Source organism: Odontesthes bonariensis, chromosome 9 (genome assembly GCF_027942865.1).
Source record: "Odontesthes bonariensis isolate fOdoBon6 chromosome 9, fOdoBon6.hap1, whole genome shotgun sequence".
NCBI classification, from domain to species: domain Eukaryota; kingdom Metazoa; phylum Chordata; class Actinopteri; order Atheriniformes; family Atherinopsidae; genus Odontesthes; species Odontesthes bonariensis.
The window spans coordinates 855436-869159 of record NC_134514.1 but is presented as its reverse complement, the minus strand read 5'-3'; the positions used below and the strand labels follow the sequence as shown (position 1 = coordinate 869159).

General features: G+C 56.7%; 1 protein-coding gene across 3 annotated transcripts in view; it reads right to left on the bottom strand.

Moving 5' to 3' along the window:
- Positions 1 to 13724, bottom strand: part of wdr62 (WD repeat domain 62) — a 53535-nt gene that overhangs the window by 21947 nt on the left and 17864 nt on the right. For all 3 annotated transcript variants that reach the window (XM_075472708.1, XM_075472710.1, XM_075472711.1), the window contains exons 5-11: positions 13154 to 13291; positions 12884 to 13066; positions 11939 to 12099; positions 2368 to 2557; positions 702 to 833; positions 306 to 454; positions 141 to 232 (exon numbers count right to left, since the gene is read on the bottom strand). In XM_075472708.1, the coding sequence (XP_075328823.1) occupies positions 141 to 232; positions 306 to 454; positions 702 to 833; positions 2368 to 2557; positions 11939 to 12099; positions 12884 to 13066; positions 13154 to 13291 (1045 nt within the window). The remainder of the gene's footprint in view (positions 1 to 140; positions 233 to 305; positions 455 to 701; positions 834 to 2367; positions 2558 to 11938; positions 12100 to 12883; positions 13067 to 13153; positions 13292 to 13724) is intronic.

Sequence of the window (13724 nt, the reverse complement as noted above, 5' to 3'; positions counted from 1 at the left end):
GGCCTGACACGTCACACACACACACGGCCTGACACGTCACACACACACACGGCCTGACACGTGACACACACACACGGCCTGTCACGTGACACACACACACGGCCTGACACGTGACAGGTGTTTTCTTTGGGAGCTCCCACCTGTGGACGTGGGCGAGAACTCCAGACACAGCACCTCCGAGTCGTGAGCTTCAATCTTCTTCAGCTCATCCAGGAACCGCAGCCCGAAGATCCTGAACAGAAACACACCGAACGCTCAGCAGGGCTCATCGCCCACCTGTGTGTGTGAGCGTGCACGTGTCTCACCGCAGGTTTCCACAGCGGTCTCCGGCCGCCAGGTGCTGCCCATCCGGACTGATGCCCAGCACCCTGATCCCCGCCTTCCCGTCGGCCCCGGCTGCCTGATCCTCCGGCTGCAGGTGCTGCTCCCCGACGTACAGGATCCTGAGCAGGTCCTGCAACGCACACACGTTACCGAGTGCCGCCCGCAACGCACACACGTTACCGAGTGCCGCCCGCAACGCACACACGTTACCGAGTGCCGCCCGCAACGCACACACGTTACCGAGTGCCGCCCGCAACGCACACACGTTACCGAACGCCGCCCGCAACGCACACACGTTACCGAACGCCGCCCGCAACGCACACGTTACCGAGCGCCACCCGCAGCAGTGCCGCCGCTGCTCAGAGGGTCCCACATACGTTGCTGTAGAGGTTCCGGTGGGCGGCGGGCGGGTCGGCGTGCCACAGCCTGATGGTGTTGTCGGAGGAACAGGTGAGGAAGGAGGACGGCGGCAGGCAGGCCCGGCCCGGGTCCAGCAGCTCTGGATAAACCTGAAAAAAATTTTAAAAAAGGGAAAGGTTCTACAGCTGAAGAAGAAAGTGCGTTCAACATGAAACTAAAAGTTAGAAGACCTCGATACAGTGGAAACCGCTTATAGTGGTCACGGATATAGTAATCAACCGCTTATATAGATCAAAAGGCTTGGGACGGAATCATTTCTATACAAATGCTGTTTAAATAATTCGTTTATAGTGATCAAGAAATCCGCTTATAATGTTCATTTTTGGCCATTTTATGAATGTAAACATGTGCAAAAATAATTTTAAAACTACGTGTAGCTATTTTATTTTTTACTCCCTTGATTCCTTTCTGGACGTCTGCTTCTGCCTCGCTAGCTAACGTAACGAGTTGACACCGGGCAGCAAGCGAATCATGGCTGGAAAAAGGAAGTCATGGAGGAGCATGTGTCCGAGGATGGGTGCTGGAGAGCGGATTGAATTCTAACTTTATTTTCTGACTTGTAAGAAAAAAAATGCACCGGCGGCACAGCAGAGAATAAGTTACGTACTGTATTTGAGTTAGCCTACAGTATGTCTGCGCACTGCGCAGTACTGTAATTAAACTTGCATGATAATAAAATTCAGTAAATGCTGAAGCTATCCGTTTTATTTAATTTTTCTCATTGAAAAACGATACAAATGGCATTTAGATGATATTCTCCATAAAAAATAAGTGAAATACCTGTACTGTAATACAACTTCGCTTTTAGTAATCAACCGCTTATAGTGTTCAAATTGGCTCTGGACCAACGTGATCACTATAAGCGGTTTCCACTGTATTAGAAAAATACACTTTTGATGGTTCTGGAAGGAACGGAGCTGGTCCTGCTCCAACGTGTTGTCATGGCAACGCGTCATTTGTACCCAGTCTGTAGCAGAATTATTATTATTGTTAACAGACTGAATGTAAAGTAAAACATTTGTAAATATACATTTCAAATTTGAAGCCAGAAAGTAACATAAATGGAATATTGCTTTAATATTAGTGGCACATCTACGGTTTAATTCCGCCTTTCTGCGCTTTGAACGGTTTAATTCCGCCTTTCTACGCTTTGAACGGTTTAATTCCGCCTTTCTACGCTTTGAACGGTTTAATTCCGCCTTTCTGCCCTTTAAACGGTTTAACTCTTCTACTCAGATGCATCTTGGTGACACAGTGAACGGTTTAACTCTGGTTAGCAGCACACCTGTTCTGAGGTATTTCTAACAGCATCTAAAGCTCAAACAGCTCTTCTTCCAGCCGTCATGTTTCCAGCAGTTTGACTTCAGTTCACAGAACAGATTACTGTGACATCACAGAACAGATTACTGTGACATCACACCACAGATTACTGTGACATCACAGAACAGATTACTGTGACATCACACCGACCGACAGATTACTGTGACATCACAGAACAGATTACTGTGACATCACACCGACCGACAGATTACTGTGACATCACAGAACAGATTACTGTGACATCACACCGACCGACAGATTACTGTGACATCACAGAACAGATTACTGTGACATCACACCGACCTCGACGCTCCACACGCAGCCGCTGTGGTACAGAGCCGAGTACAGCTTGGCGGCGCTCCTCACGTCTCTGACGTCCCAAACGTACACGCTGTGGTCGCTGTACACGCAGGTCAGGTGGCGCCCGGCGGCGTCGAGGGACAGAGCCAGCGTGTCGGGGTACCGAGCACCTGGACCGGCAGGTAACGGGGTTCTGTGGGAGCAGAGACCGAGTCAGATGGAGTTAGATGGACCAGGTTTGTGTTCCAGGTGTGTTTCCAAGTGTGTTTCTCTCCCCCCCCCGTGTTCCAGCTGTGTGTTCCCAGTTGTGTGTTCCCCAGCTGTGTGTTCCCCACCTGTGTGTTCCCAGTTGTGTGTTCCCCAGCTGTGTGTTCCCCAGCTGTGTGTTCCCAGGCGTGTGTTCCTCCCCGTGTGTTCCCCCCCTGTGTGTTCCCAGGTGTGTGTTCCCCCCCTGTGTGTTCCCAGGTGTGTGTTCCCAGGCGTGTGTTCCTCCCTGTGTGTTCCCCCCCTGTGTGTTCCCCCCCTGTGTGTTCCCAGGTGTGTGTTCCCAGGTGTGTGTTCCCCCCCCGTGTGTTCCCAGGTGTGTGTTCCCCCCCCGTGTGTTCCCAGGTGTGTGTTCCCCCCTGTGTGTTCCCAGGTGTGTGTTCCCCCCCCGTGTGTTCCCAGGTGTGTGTTCCCCCCCTGTGTGTTCCCCCCCTGTGTGTTCCCAGGTGTGTGTTCCCCCCCTGTGTGTTCCCAGGTGTGTGTTCCCCCCTGTGTGTTCCCAGGTGTGTGTTCCCCCCTGTGTGTTCCCCAGCTGTGTGTTCCCAGGCGTGTGTTCCCCAGCTGTGTGTTCCCAGGTGTGTGTTCCCCAGCTGTGTGTTCCCAGGTGTGTGTTCCCCAGCTGTGTGTTCCCAGGTGTGTGTTCCCAGGTGTGTGTTCCCCCCTGTGTGTTCCCAGGTGTGTGTTCCCCCCTGTGTGTTCCCAGGTGTGTGTTCCCCCCTGTGTGTTCCCAGGTGTGTGTTCCCAGGCGTGTGTTCCTCCCTGTGTGTTCCCCCCCTGTGTGTTCCCAGGTGTGTGTTCCCAGGTGTGTGTTCCCCCCCTGTGTGTTCCCCCCCTGTGTGTTCCCAGGTGTGTGTTCCCCCCCTGTGTGTTCCCAGGTGTGTGTTCCCCCCCTGTGTGTTCCCAGGTGTGTGTTCCCCCCTGTGTGTTCCCAGGTGTGTGTTCCCAGGTGTGTGTTCCCCCCTGTGTGTTCCCCAGCTGTGTGTTCCCAGGCGTGTGTTCCCAGGCGTGTGTTCCCAGGTGTGTGTTCCCCAGCTGTGTGTTCCCAGGTGTGTGTTCCCCAGCTGTGTGTTCCCAGGTGTGTGTTCCCCAGCTGTGTGTTCCCAGGTGTGTGTTCCCAGGTGTGTGTTCCCCCCTGTGTGTTCCCAGGTGTGTGTTCCCAGGTGTGTGTTCCCAGCTGTGTGTTCCCCAGCTGTGTGTTCCCAGCTGTGTGTTCCCCAGCTGTGTGTTCCCAGCTGTGTGTTCCCCAGCTGTGTGTTCCCAGCTGTGTGTTCCCAGCTGTGTGTTCCCCCCCTGTGTGTTCCCCAGCTGTGTGTTCCCCCCTGTGTGTTCCCAGGCGTGTGTTCCCCCCTGTGTGTTCCCCAGCTGTGTGTTCCCAGCTGTGTGTTCCCCCCTGTGTGTTCCCAGGTGTGTGTTCCCAGGCGTGTGTTCCCCCCTGTGTGTTCCCAGCTGTGTGTTCCCAGCTGTGTGTTCCCCCCTGTGTGTTCCCAGCTGTGTGTTCCCAGGCGTGTGTTCCCCCCTGTGTGTTCCCCAGCTGTGTGTTCCCAGCTGTGTGTTCCCCCCTGTGTGTTCCCAGGTGTGTGTTCCCCCCTGTGTGTTCCCAGGTGTGTGTTCCCCCCTGTGTGTTCCCCCCTGTGTGTTCCCCAGCTGTGTGTTCCCCCGGTGTGTGTTCCCCCGGTGTGTGTTCCCCCCCCGTGTGTTCCCAGGTGTGTGTTCCCAGGTGTGTGTTCCCAGGTGTGTGTTCCCCAGCTGTGTGTTCCCCCCCGTGTTCCAGCTGTGTGTTCCCCCCTGTGTGTTCCCAGGTGTGTGTTCCCCCCCTGTGGGTTCCCCCCTGTGTGTTCCCAGGTGTGTGTTCCCCCCTGTGTGTTCCCCCCTGTGTGTTCCCAGGTGTGTGTTCCCCCCTGTGTGTTCCCCCCTGTGTGTTCCCCCCTGTGTGTTCCCAGGTGTGTGTTCCCCCCTGTGTGTTCCCCCCTGTGTGTTCCCCCCTGTGTGTTCCCCAGCTGTGTGTTCCCCCGGTGTGTGTTCCCAGGCGTGTGTTCCCCCCCTGTGTGTTCCCCCGGTGTGTGTTCCCAGGTGTGTGTTCCCCAGGTGTGTGTTCCCAGGTGTGTGTTCCCCCCTGTGTGTTCCCAGCTGTGTGTTCCCCAGCTGTGTGTTCCCAGCTGTGTGTTCCCCAGCTGTGTGTTCCCCAGCTGTGTGTTCCCAGGCGTGTGTTCCCCCCTGTGTGTTCCCAGGTGTGTGTTCCCCCCTGTGTGTTCCCCAGCTGTGTGTTCCCAGCTGTGTGTTCCCCCCTGTGTGTTCCCAGGTGTGTGTTCCCCCCTGTGTGTTCCCAGGTGTGTGTTCCCCCCTGTGTGTTCCCCCCTGTGTGTTCCCCAGCTGTGTGTTCCCCCGGTGTGTGTTCCCCCGGTGTGTGTTCCCAGGCGTGTGTTCCCCCCCCGTGTGTTCCCAGGTGTGTGTTCCCAGGTGTGTGTTCCCAGGTGTGTGTTCCCCAGCTGTGTGTTCCCCCCCGTGTTCCAGCTGTGTGTTCCCCCCTGTGTGTTCCCAGGTGTGTGTTCCCCCCCTGTGGGTTCCCCCCTGTGTGTTCCCAGGTGTGTGTTCCCCCCTGTGTGTTCCCCCCTGTGTGTTCCCCCTGTGTGTTCCCAGGTGTGTGTTCCCCGGTGTGTGTTCCCCCGGTGTGTGTTCCCAGGCGTGTGTTCCCCCCCTGTGTGTTCCCCCGGTGTGTGTTCCCAGGTGTGTGTTCCCAGGTGTGTGTTCCCAGGCGTGTGTTCCCAGGCGTGTGTTCCCAGGCGTGTGTTCCCAGGCGTGTGTTCCCCAGCTGTGTGTTCCCCCCTGTGTGTTCCCAGGTGTGTGTTCCCAGGTGTGTGTTCCCCCCCTGTGTGTTCCCAGGTGTGTGTTCCCAGGTGTGTGTTCCCCCCTGTGTTCCCCCCCTGTGTGTTCCCCCCCTGTGTGTTCCCAGGTGTGTGTTCCCCCCTGTGTGTTCCCAGGTGTGTGTTCCCCCCCTGTGTGTTCCCAGGTGTGTGTTCCCCCCCTGTGTGTTCCCAGGTGTGTGTTCCCCCCTGTGTGTTCCCAGGTGTGTGTTCCCCCCTGTGTGTTCCCCAGGTGTGTGTTCCCCCCCTGTGTGTTCCCCAGGTGTGTGTTCCCCCCCTGTGTGTTCCCCAGGTGTGTGTTCCCCCCCTGTGTGTTCCCCAGGTGTGTGTTCCCCCCTGTGTGTTCCCAGGCGTGTGTTCCCCCCTGTGTGTTCCCCAGGTGTGTGTTCCCCAGGTGTGTGTTCCCCCTGTGTGTTCCCCAGGTGTGTGTTCCCAGGTGTGTGTTCCCAGGTGTGTGTTCCCAGGCGTGTGTTCCCCCCTGTGTGTTCCCAGGTGTGTGTTCCCCAGCTGTGTGTTCCCAGCTGTGTGTTCCCCCCTGTGTGTTCCCCAGCTGTGTGTTCCCAGGTGTGTGTTCCCCAGCTGTGTGTTCCCAGCTGTGTGTTCCCAGGCGTGTGTTCCCCCCTGTGTGTTCCCAGGTGTGTGTTCCCCCCTGTGTGTTCCCCAGCTGTGTGTTCCCAGCTGTGTGTTCCCCCCTGTGTGTTCCCAGGTGTGTGTTCCCCCCTGTGTGTTCCCAGGTGTGTGTTCCCCCCTGTGTGTTCCCCAGCTGTGTGTTCCCCCGGTGTGTGTTCCCCCGGTGTGTGTTCCCAGGCGTGTGTTCCCCCCCCGTGTGTTCCCAGGTGTGTGTTCCCCAGCTGTGTGTTCCCCCCCGTGTTCCAGCTGTGTGTTCCCCCCTGTGTGTTCCCAGGTGTGTGTTCCCCCCCTGTGGGTTCCCCCCTGTGTGTTCCCAGGTGTGTGTTCCCCCCTGTGTGTTCCCCCCTGTGTGTTCCCCCTGTGTGTTCCCCCCTGTGTGTTCCCCCCTGTGTGTTCCCAGGTGTGTGTTCCCCCCTGTGTGTTCCCCCTGTGTGTTCCCCCGGTGTGTGTTCCCCCGGTGTGTGTTCCCAGGCGTGTGTTCCCCCGGTGTGTGTTCCCAGGTGTGTGTTCCCCCCCTGTGTGTTCCCAGGTGTGTGTTCCCAGGTGTGTGTTCCCAGGCGTGTGTTCCCAGGCGTGTGTTCCCCCCTGTGTGTTCCCAGGCGTGTGTTCCCCAGCTGTGTGTTCCCCCCTGTGTGTTCCCAGGTGTGTGTTCCCCCCCTGTGTGTTCCCAGGTGTGTGTTCCCCCCCTGTGTGTTCCCAGGTGTGTGTTCCCAGGTGTGTGTTCCCCCCTGTGTTCCCCCCCTGTGTGTTCCCCCCCTGTGTGTTCCCAGGTGTGTGTTCCCCCCTGTGTGTTCCCAGGTGTGTGTTCCCCAGCTGTGTGTTCCCAGGTGTGTGTTCCCCCCTGTGTGTTCCCAGGTGTGTGTTCCCCCCCTGTGTGTTCCCAGGTGTGTGTTCCCCCCCTGTGTGTTCCCAGGTGTGTGTTCCCCCCCTGTGTGTTCCCAGGTGTGTGTTCCCCCCTGTGTGTTCCCCAGGTGTGTGTTCCCCCTGTGTGTTCCCAAGGTGTGTGTTCCCCCCTGTGTGTTCCCAGGCGTGTGTTCCCCCCTGTGTGTTCCCAGGCGTGTGTTCCCCCCTGTGTGTTCCCCAGGTGTGTGTTCCCAGGTGTGTGTTCCCAGGTGTGTGTTCCCAGGTGTGTGTTCCCAGGCGTGTGTTCCCCCCTGTGTGTTCCCAGGTGTGTGTTCCCAGGTGTGTGTTCCCCAGCTGTGTGTTCCCAGCTGTGTGTTCCCCAGCTGTGTGTTCCCCCCTGTGTGTTCCCCCCTGTGTGTTCCCCAGCTGTGTGTTCCCAGGTGTGTGTTCCCCAGCTGTGTGTTCCCAGGTGTGTGTTCCCCAGCTGTGTGTTCCCAGCTGTGTGTTCCCAGCTGTGTGTTCCCCAGCTGTGTGTTCCCAGCTGTGTGTTCCCCCTGTGTGTTCCCCCCTGTGTGTTCCCCAGGTGTGTGTTCCCCCTGTGTGTTCCCCCCTGTGTGTTCCCCAGCTGTGTGTTCCCAGGTGTGTGTTCCCAGGTGTGTGTTCCCCGCTGTGTGTTCCCCCTGTGTGTTCCCCCCTGTGTGTGTTCCCCCCTGTGTGTGTTCCCCAGCTGTGTGTTCCCCCCTGTGTGTTCCCCAGCTGTGTGTTCCCAGGTGTGTGTTCCCCAGCTGTGTGTTCCCAGCTGTGTGTTCCCCGCTGTGTGTTCCCAGGTGTGTGTTCCCCAGCTGTGTGTTCCCAGCTGTGTGTTCCCCGCTGTGTGTTCCCCCCCTGTGTTCCCCAGGTGTGTGTTCCCCCCCTGTGTGTTCCCAGGTGTGTGTTCCCCAGGTGTGTGTTCCCCAGCTGTGTGTTCCCCGCTGTGTGTTCCCCAGCTGTGTGTTCCCCGCTGTGTGTTCCCAGCTGTGTGTTCCCCAGCTGTGTGTTCCCCCCTGTGTGTTCCCCAGGCGTGTGTTCCCCAGGTGTGTGTTCCCCAGGTGTGTGTTCCCCCCTGTGTGTTCCCAGGCGTGTGTTCCCCAGCTGTGTGTTCCCCAGGCGTGTGTTCCCCAGGTGTGTGTTCCTCCCTGTGTGTGTGTGTTCCCCAGGCGTGTGTTCCCCCCTGTGTGTTCCCCCCTGTGTGTTCCCCCCTGTGTGTGTGTTCCCCAGGTGTGTGTTCCTCCCTGTGTGTGTGTTCCCAGGTGTGTGTTCCCCCCTGTGTGTTCCCAGGTGTGTGTTCCCCCCTGTGTGTTCCCCAGGCGTGTGTTCCCCCCTGTGTGTTCCCCAGGCGTGTGTTCCCCCCTGTGTGTTCCCAGCTGTGTGTTCCCCCCTGTGTGTGTTCCCAGCTGTGTGTTCCCCCCTGTGTGTGTTCCCAGCTGTGTGTTCCCCCCTGTGTGTGTTCCCAGCTGTGTGTTCCCCCCTGTGTGTTCCCCAGGTGTGTGTTCCCAGGTGTGTGTTTCCCAGGCGTGTGTTCCCCCCTGTGTGTTCCCAGGTGTGTGTTCCCCCCTGTGTTCCCCCCTGTGTGTTCCCAGGTGTGTGTTCCCCAGGTGTGTGTTCCCCAGGTGTGTGTTCCCAGGTGTGTGTTCCCCAGGTGTGTCTTCCCAGGTGTGTGTTCCCAGGTGTGTGTTCCCCAGGTGTGTGTTCCCCCCTGTGTGTTCCCCCCTGTGTGTTCCCCAGGTGTGTGTTCCCCCCTGTGTGTTCCCCAGCTGTGTGTTCCCAGGTGTGTGTTCCCCAGCTGTGTGTTCCCAGCTGTGTGTTCCCCGCTGTGTGTTCCCCAGGTGTGTGTTCCCCCCCTGTGTGTTCCCAGGTGTGTGTTCCCCAGGTGTGTGTTCCCAGGTGTGTGTTCCCCCCTGTGTGTTCCCCCCCTGTGTGTTCCCCAGGTGTGTGTTCCCCAGGTGTGTGTTCCCAGGTGTGTGTTCCCCCCTGTGTGTTCCCCAGCTGTGTGTTCCCCGCTGTGTGTTCCCAGGTGTGTGTTCCCAGCTGTGTGTTCCCCAGCTGTGTGTTCCCCCCTGTGTGTTCCCCAGGCGTGTGTTCCCCAGGTGTGTGTTCCCAGCTGTGTGTTCCCCCCCTGTGTGTTCCCAGGCGTGTGTTCCCAGGTGTGTGTTCCCAGCTGTGTGTTCCCCCCTGTGTGTTCCCCAGGTGTGTGTTCCCCAGGTGTGTGTTCCCAGCTGTGTGTTCCCCCCTGTGTGTTCCCCAGCTGTGTGTTCCCCAGGCGTGTGTTCCTCCCTGTGTGTGTGTTCCCCAGGCGTGTGTTCCCCCCTGTGTGTTCCCCCCTGTGTGTTCCCCCCTGTGTGTGTTCCCCAGGTGTGTGTTCCTCCCTGTGTGTGTGTTCCCCAGGCGTGTGTTCCCAGGTGTGTGTTCCCCCCTGTGTGTTCCCAGGTGTGTGTTCCCCCCTGTGTGTTCCCCAGGCGTGTGTTCCCCCCTGTGTGTTCCCCCCTGTGTGTTCCCCCCTGTGTGTTCCCCCCTGTGTGTGTGTTCCCCAGGTGTGTGTTCCTCCCTGTGTGTGTGTTCCCCAGGCGTGTGTTCCCAGGTGTGTGTTCCCCCCTGTGTGTTCCCAGGTGTGTGTTCCCCCCTGTGTGTTCCCAGGTGTGTGTTCCCCCCTGTGTGTTCCCAGGTGTGTGTTCCCCCCTGTGTGTTCCCCAGGCGTGTGTTCCCCCCTGTGTGTTCCCCCCTGTGTGTTCCCCAGGCGTGTGTTCCCCCCTGTGTGTTCCCCAGGCGTGTGTTCCCCCCTGTGTGTTCCCCAGGCGTGTGTTCCCCCCTGTGTGTGTTCCCAGCTGTGTGTTCCCCCCTGTGTGTGTTCCCCAGGTGTGTGTTCCTCCCTGTGTGTGTGTTCCCCAGGCGTGTGTTCCCCCCTGTGTGTTCCCAGGTGTGTGTTCCCCCCTGTGTGTTCCCCAGGCGTGTGTTCCCCCCTGTGTGTTCCCCAGGTGTGTGTTCCTCCCTGTGTGTGTGTTCCCCAGGCGTGTGTTCCCAGGTGTGTGTTCCCCCCTGTGTGTTCCCAGGTGTGTGTTCCCCCCTGTGTGTTCCCCAGGCGTGTGTTCCCCCCTGTGTGTTCCCCCCTGTGTGTTCCCCAGGCGTGTGTTCCCCCCTGTGTGTTCCCCAGGCGTGTGTTCCCCCCTGTGTGTTCCCAGCTGTGTGTTCCCCCCTGTGTGTTCCCCAGGTGTGTGTTCCCAGCTGTGTGTTCCCAGGCGTGTGTTCCCCCCTGTGTGTTCCACCCTGTGTGTTCCCAGGTGTGTGTTTCCCAGGCGTGTGTTCCCCCCTGTGTTCCCCCCTGTGTGTTCCCAGGTGTGTGTTCCCCAGGTGTGTGTTCCCCAGGTGTGTGTTCCCAGGTGTGTGTTCCCAGGTGTGTGTTCCCAGGTGTGTGTTCCCCAGGTGTGTCTTCCCAGGTGTGTGTTCCCAGGTGTGTGTTCCCCAGGTGTGTGTTTCCCAGGTGTGTGTTCCCCCCTGTGTGTTCCCCCCTGTGTGTTCCCCAGGTGTGTGTTCCCCCCTGTGTGTTCCCCAGCTGTGTGTTCCCAGGTGTGTGTTCCCCAGCTGTGTGTTCCCAGCTGTGTGTTCCCCCCCTGTGTGTTCCCCAGGTGTGTGTTCCCCAGGTGTGTGTTCCCCCCCTGTGTGTTCCCAGGTGTGTGTTCCCCAGGTGTGTGTTCCCAGGTGTGTGTTCCCCCCTGTGTGTTCCCCCCCTGTGTGTTCCCCAGGTGTGTGTTCCCAGGTGTGTGTTCCCCCCTGTGTGTTCCCCAGCTGTGTGTTCCCCAGGTGTGTGTTCCCCGCTGTGTGTTCCCAGGTGTGTGTTCCCAGCTGTGTGTTCCCCAGCTGTGTGTTCCCCCCTGTGTGTTCCCCAGGCGTGTGTTCCCCAGGTGTGTGTTCCCAGCTGTGTGTTCCCCCCCTGTGTGTTCCCAGGCGTGTGTTCCCCCCCTGTGTGTTCCCCCCTGTGTGTTCCCCAGCTGTGTGTTCCCCAGGTGTGTGTTCCCCAGGTGTGTGTTCCCCGCTGTGTGTTCCCAGGTGTGTGTTCCCAGCTGTGTGTTCCCCCCTGTGTGTTCCCCAGGTGTGTGTTCCCCAGGTGTGTGTTCCCAGCTGTGTGTTCCCCCCTGTGTGTTCCCCCCTGTGTGTTCCCAGGCGTGTGTTCCCCAGCTGTGTGTTCCCCAGGCGTGTGTTCCTCCCTGTGTGTGTGTTCCCCAGGTGTGTGTTCCTCCCTGTGTGTGTGTTCCCCAGGCGTGTGTTCCCCCCTGTGTGTTCCCCCCTGTGTGTGTTCCCCAGGTGTGTGTTCCTCCCTGTGTGTGTGTTCCCCAGGCGTGTGTTCCCAGGTGTGTGTTCCCCAGGCGTGTGTTCCCCAGGTGTGTGTTCCCCCCTGTGTGTTCCCCAGGCGTGTGTTCCCCCCTGTGTGTTCCCCAGGCGTGTGTTCCCCCCTGTGTGTGTTCCCAGGTGTGTGTTCCCCCCTGTGTGTTCCCCAGGTGTGTGTTCCCAGCTGTGTGTTCCCAGGCGTGTGTTCCCCCCTGTGTGTTCCCAGGTGTGTGTTTCCCAGGCGTGTGTTCCCCCCTGTGTGTTCCCAGGTGTGTGTTCCCCCCTGTGTTCCCCCCTGTGTGTTCCCCAGGTGTGTGTTCCCCAGGTGTGTGTTCCCCAGGTGTGTGTTCCCAGGTGTGTGTTCCCAGGTGTGTGTTCCCCAGGTGTGTCTTCCCAGGTGTGTGTTCCCAGGTGTGTGTTCCCCAGGTGTGTGTTTCCCAGGTGTGTGTTCCCCCCTGTGTGTTCCCCCCTGTGTGTTCCCCAGGTGTGTGTTCCCAGGTGTGTGTTCCCCAGGTGTGTGTTCCCCAGGTGTGTCTTCCCAGGTGTGTGTTCCCCCCTGTGTGTTCCCAGGTGTGTGTGTTCCCCGTGTGTGCGTGCTGTGTTTACAGCGTTCGTACCCGTGCTGCTCGCCCTCCATGAGGTCGACGCCCAGGCGGTGCGGCCGCTGCAGCGTGCTGATGTACTGCAGGTTGGAGGGGCTGAACACTCTGATGACGCCGTCTGCGCAGCCGCAGAAGATGAAGTCCTCGCTGACCGCCAGGCAGCTCGCCGACGACGTCTGTCAGCAGAATAATTTAACGTGTCAACAACCAACAGGACGGCACTTTATACAGTTTATGCAAGTGTACCGTTAACTACTGCGTTTAAACACTTTGGATATATTAACCTCATTAAACAGATGTACTGGGAGATCTTTATCAGAAACATATATGCTAAAAGCGGGGACAATCCACGCTTGTTGCAATTTTTTATGCACTTCTGGAACTAGATATTTTATAAACTATTCTTAATTAGTTCCTTCTTACAGAGACTAACGGCATTTTTTGTTTAGTCGTTTTGTTCAATTTAAACAAACAAATCTGCAAAATGTAAAAAAAAGGACTTTTCTGTTTGGACACAAGAAAAAAAAAATAGTGCCATGTTTTTAATCACGCAGCATTTGTTGTTGCCTGAAATATGGTTAAATTTCCAGTTTTAACTGAATATATCGTCTACATTTCAGTACTTTATTCTCCGTCTCAGGGTTAAATTTTTACAAAATGCTCAAAACTGAATACGCAAAATTTAAAAACCAAATTTTTTTTTTAAAATTTAACAGATTTTTTTTATTATTAATTTTTTTATTATTATTATTACTTTATTTAAAAAAATATTTTTTATTAAATTTTTTCATTATTTATTTATTGTAAAAAACGTTTTTTAAATTTATTAATATTAGTTATTTTTAAAATGTATTTATTCATTTATTTATTTTTTATGTACAACTGGGTTTCCGTCGTATGGTCTGCAGCGTTTCGGGGAGCGTTCCAACTCTCTCCAACTGAACTGAACCCTGTTCCTACCTTCAGGTCGACCCAGGCCACCAGATGTCGGCTGCTGTTGAACAGACACAGCAGGCCGGAGCTGGTGATGCAGTAGGTGTTGGACGCCATGAGGCCCCGCCCACACGCCACACCGCTGAACGAGCTGTTCTTATGGTCATCCAGCAGCCCCGAGCGACCAATCAGAGGCACCGTGCTGTTCACCTGGGAGCGAGCAGAAAAGATTAAACAGGCACCCGTCACCACACCAGATACTGAGCTGTGATTGGCTGAGCAGAGGTCAGGTGGTACCCGTCGTTCCTTGGAGGCGTTCAGGTACCAGAACTTGACGTGGCGAGTTCCCGCGGTGACGAAGTAGCTGTTGTCCTGAGAGAAGGAGACGGAGAAGACTCTGCTGGACACCTTGTTGGAGGCGATGATGGAACCTTTCTGCTCGCACACAGAACAAAACATCAGCCGAGCGCCACAGTTAAAGCTTTTAAAATGTGTTGCCTAAAGATGAACCAGGAGGAGCACAGATTACAGATTTAAATACATCAGGGCGAGTCTTAAACCGGTGGATAACCGGGTTAAACCGGCGCTCACATCCACCATGATCGTCTGCGAGGGAAACGCCAAACATGTCCGACGACCAACACAAACACAGGATGAAGAGACAGGCTGTGTTCGAAACCGCATACTTCTCCCACTACTCCTACTAACTTTCTGAGTTAGTATGCGAGTTTGAGTGAGCGAGAAGTTCCCGGATGCATACTAGATTCTCCTAAATGTTGGGTATGCATCATGAGGTTACTACTCATACTCAAACTACCCAAGATGCAACGTAACGTGACGTCGCCGATCGTCATTTCCTGTCAAAACG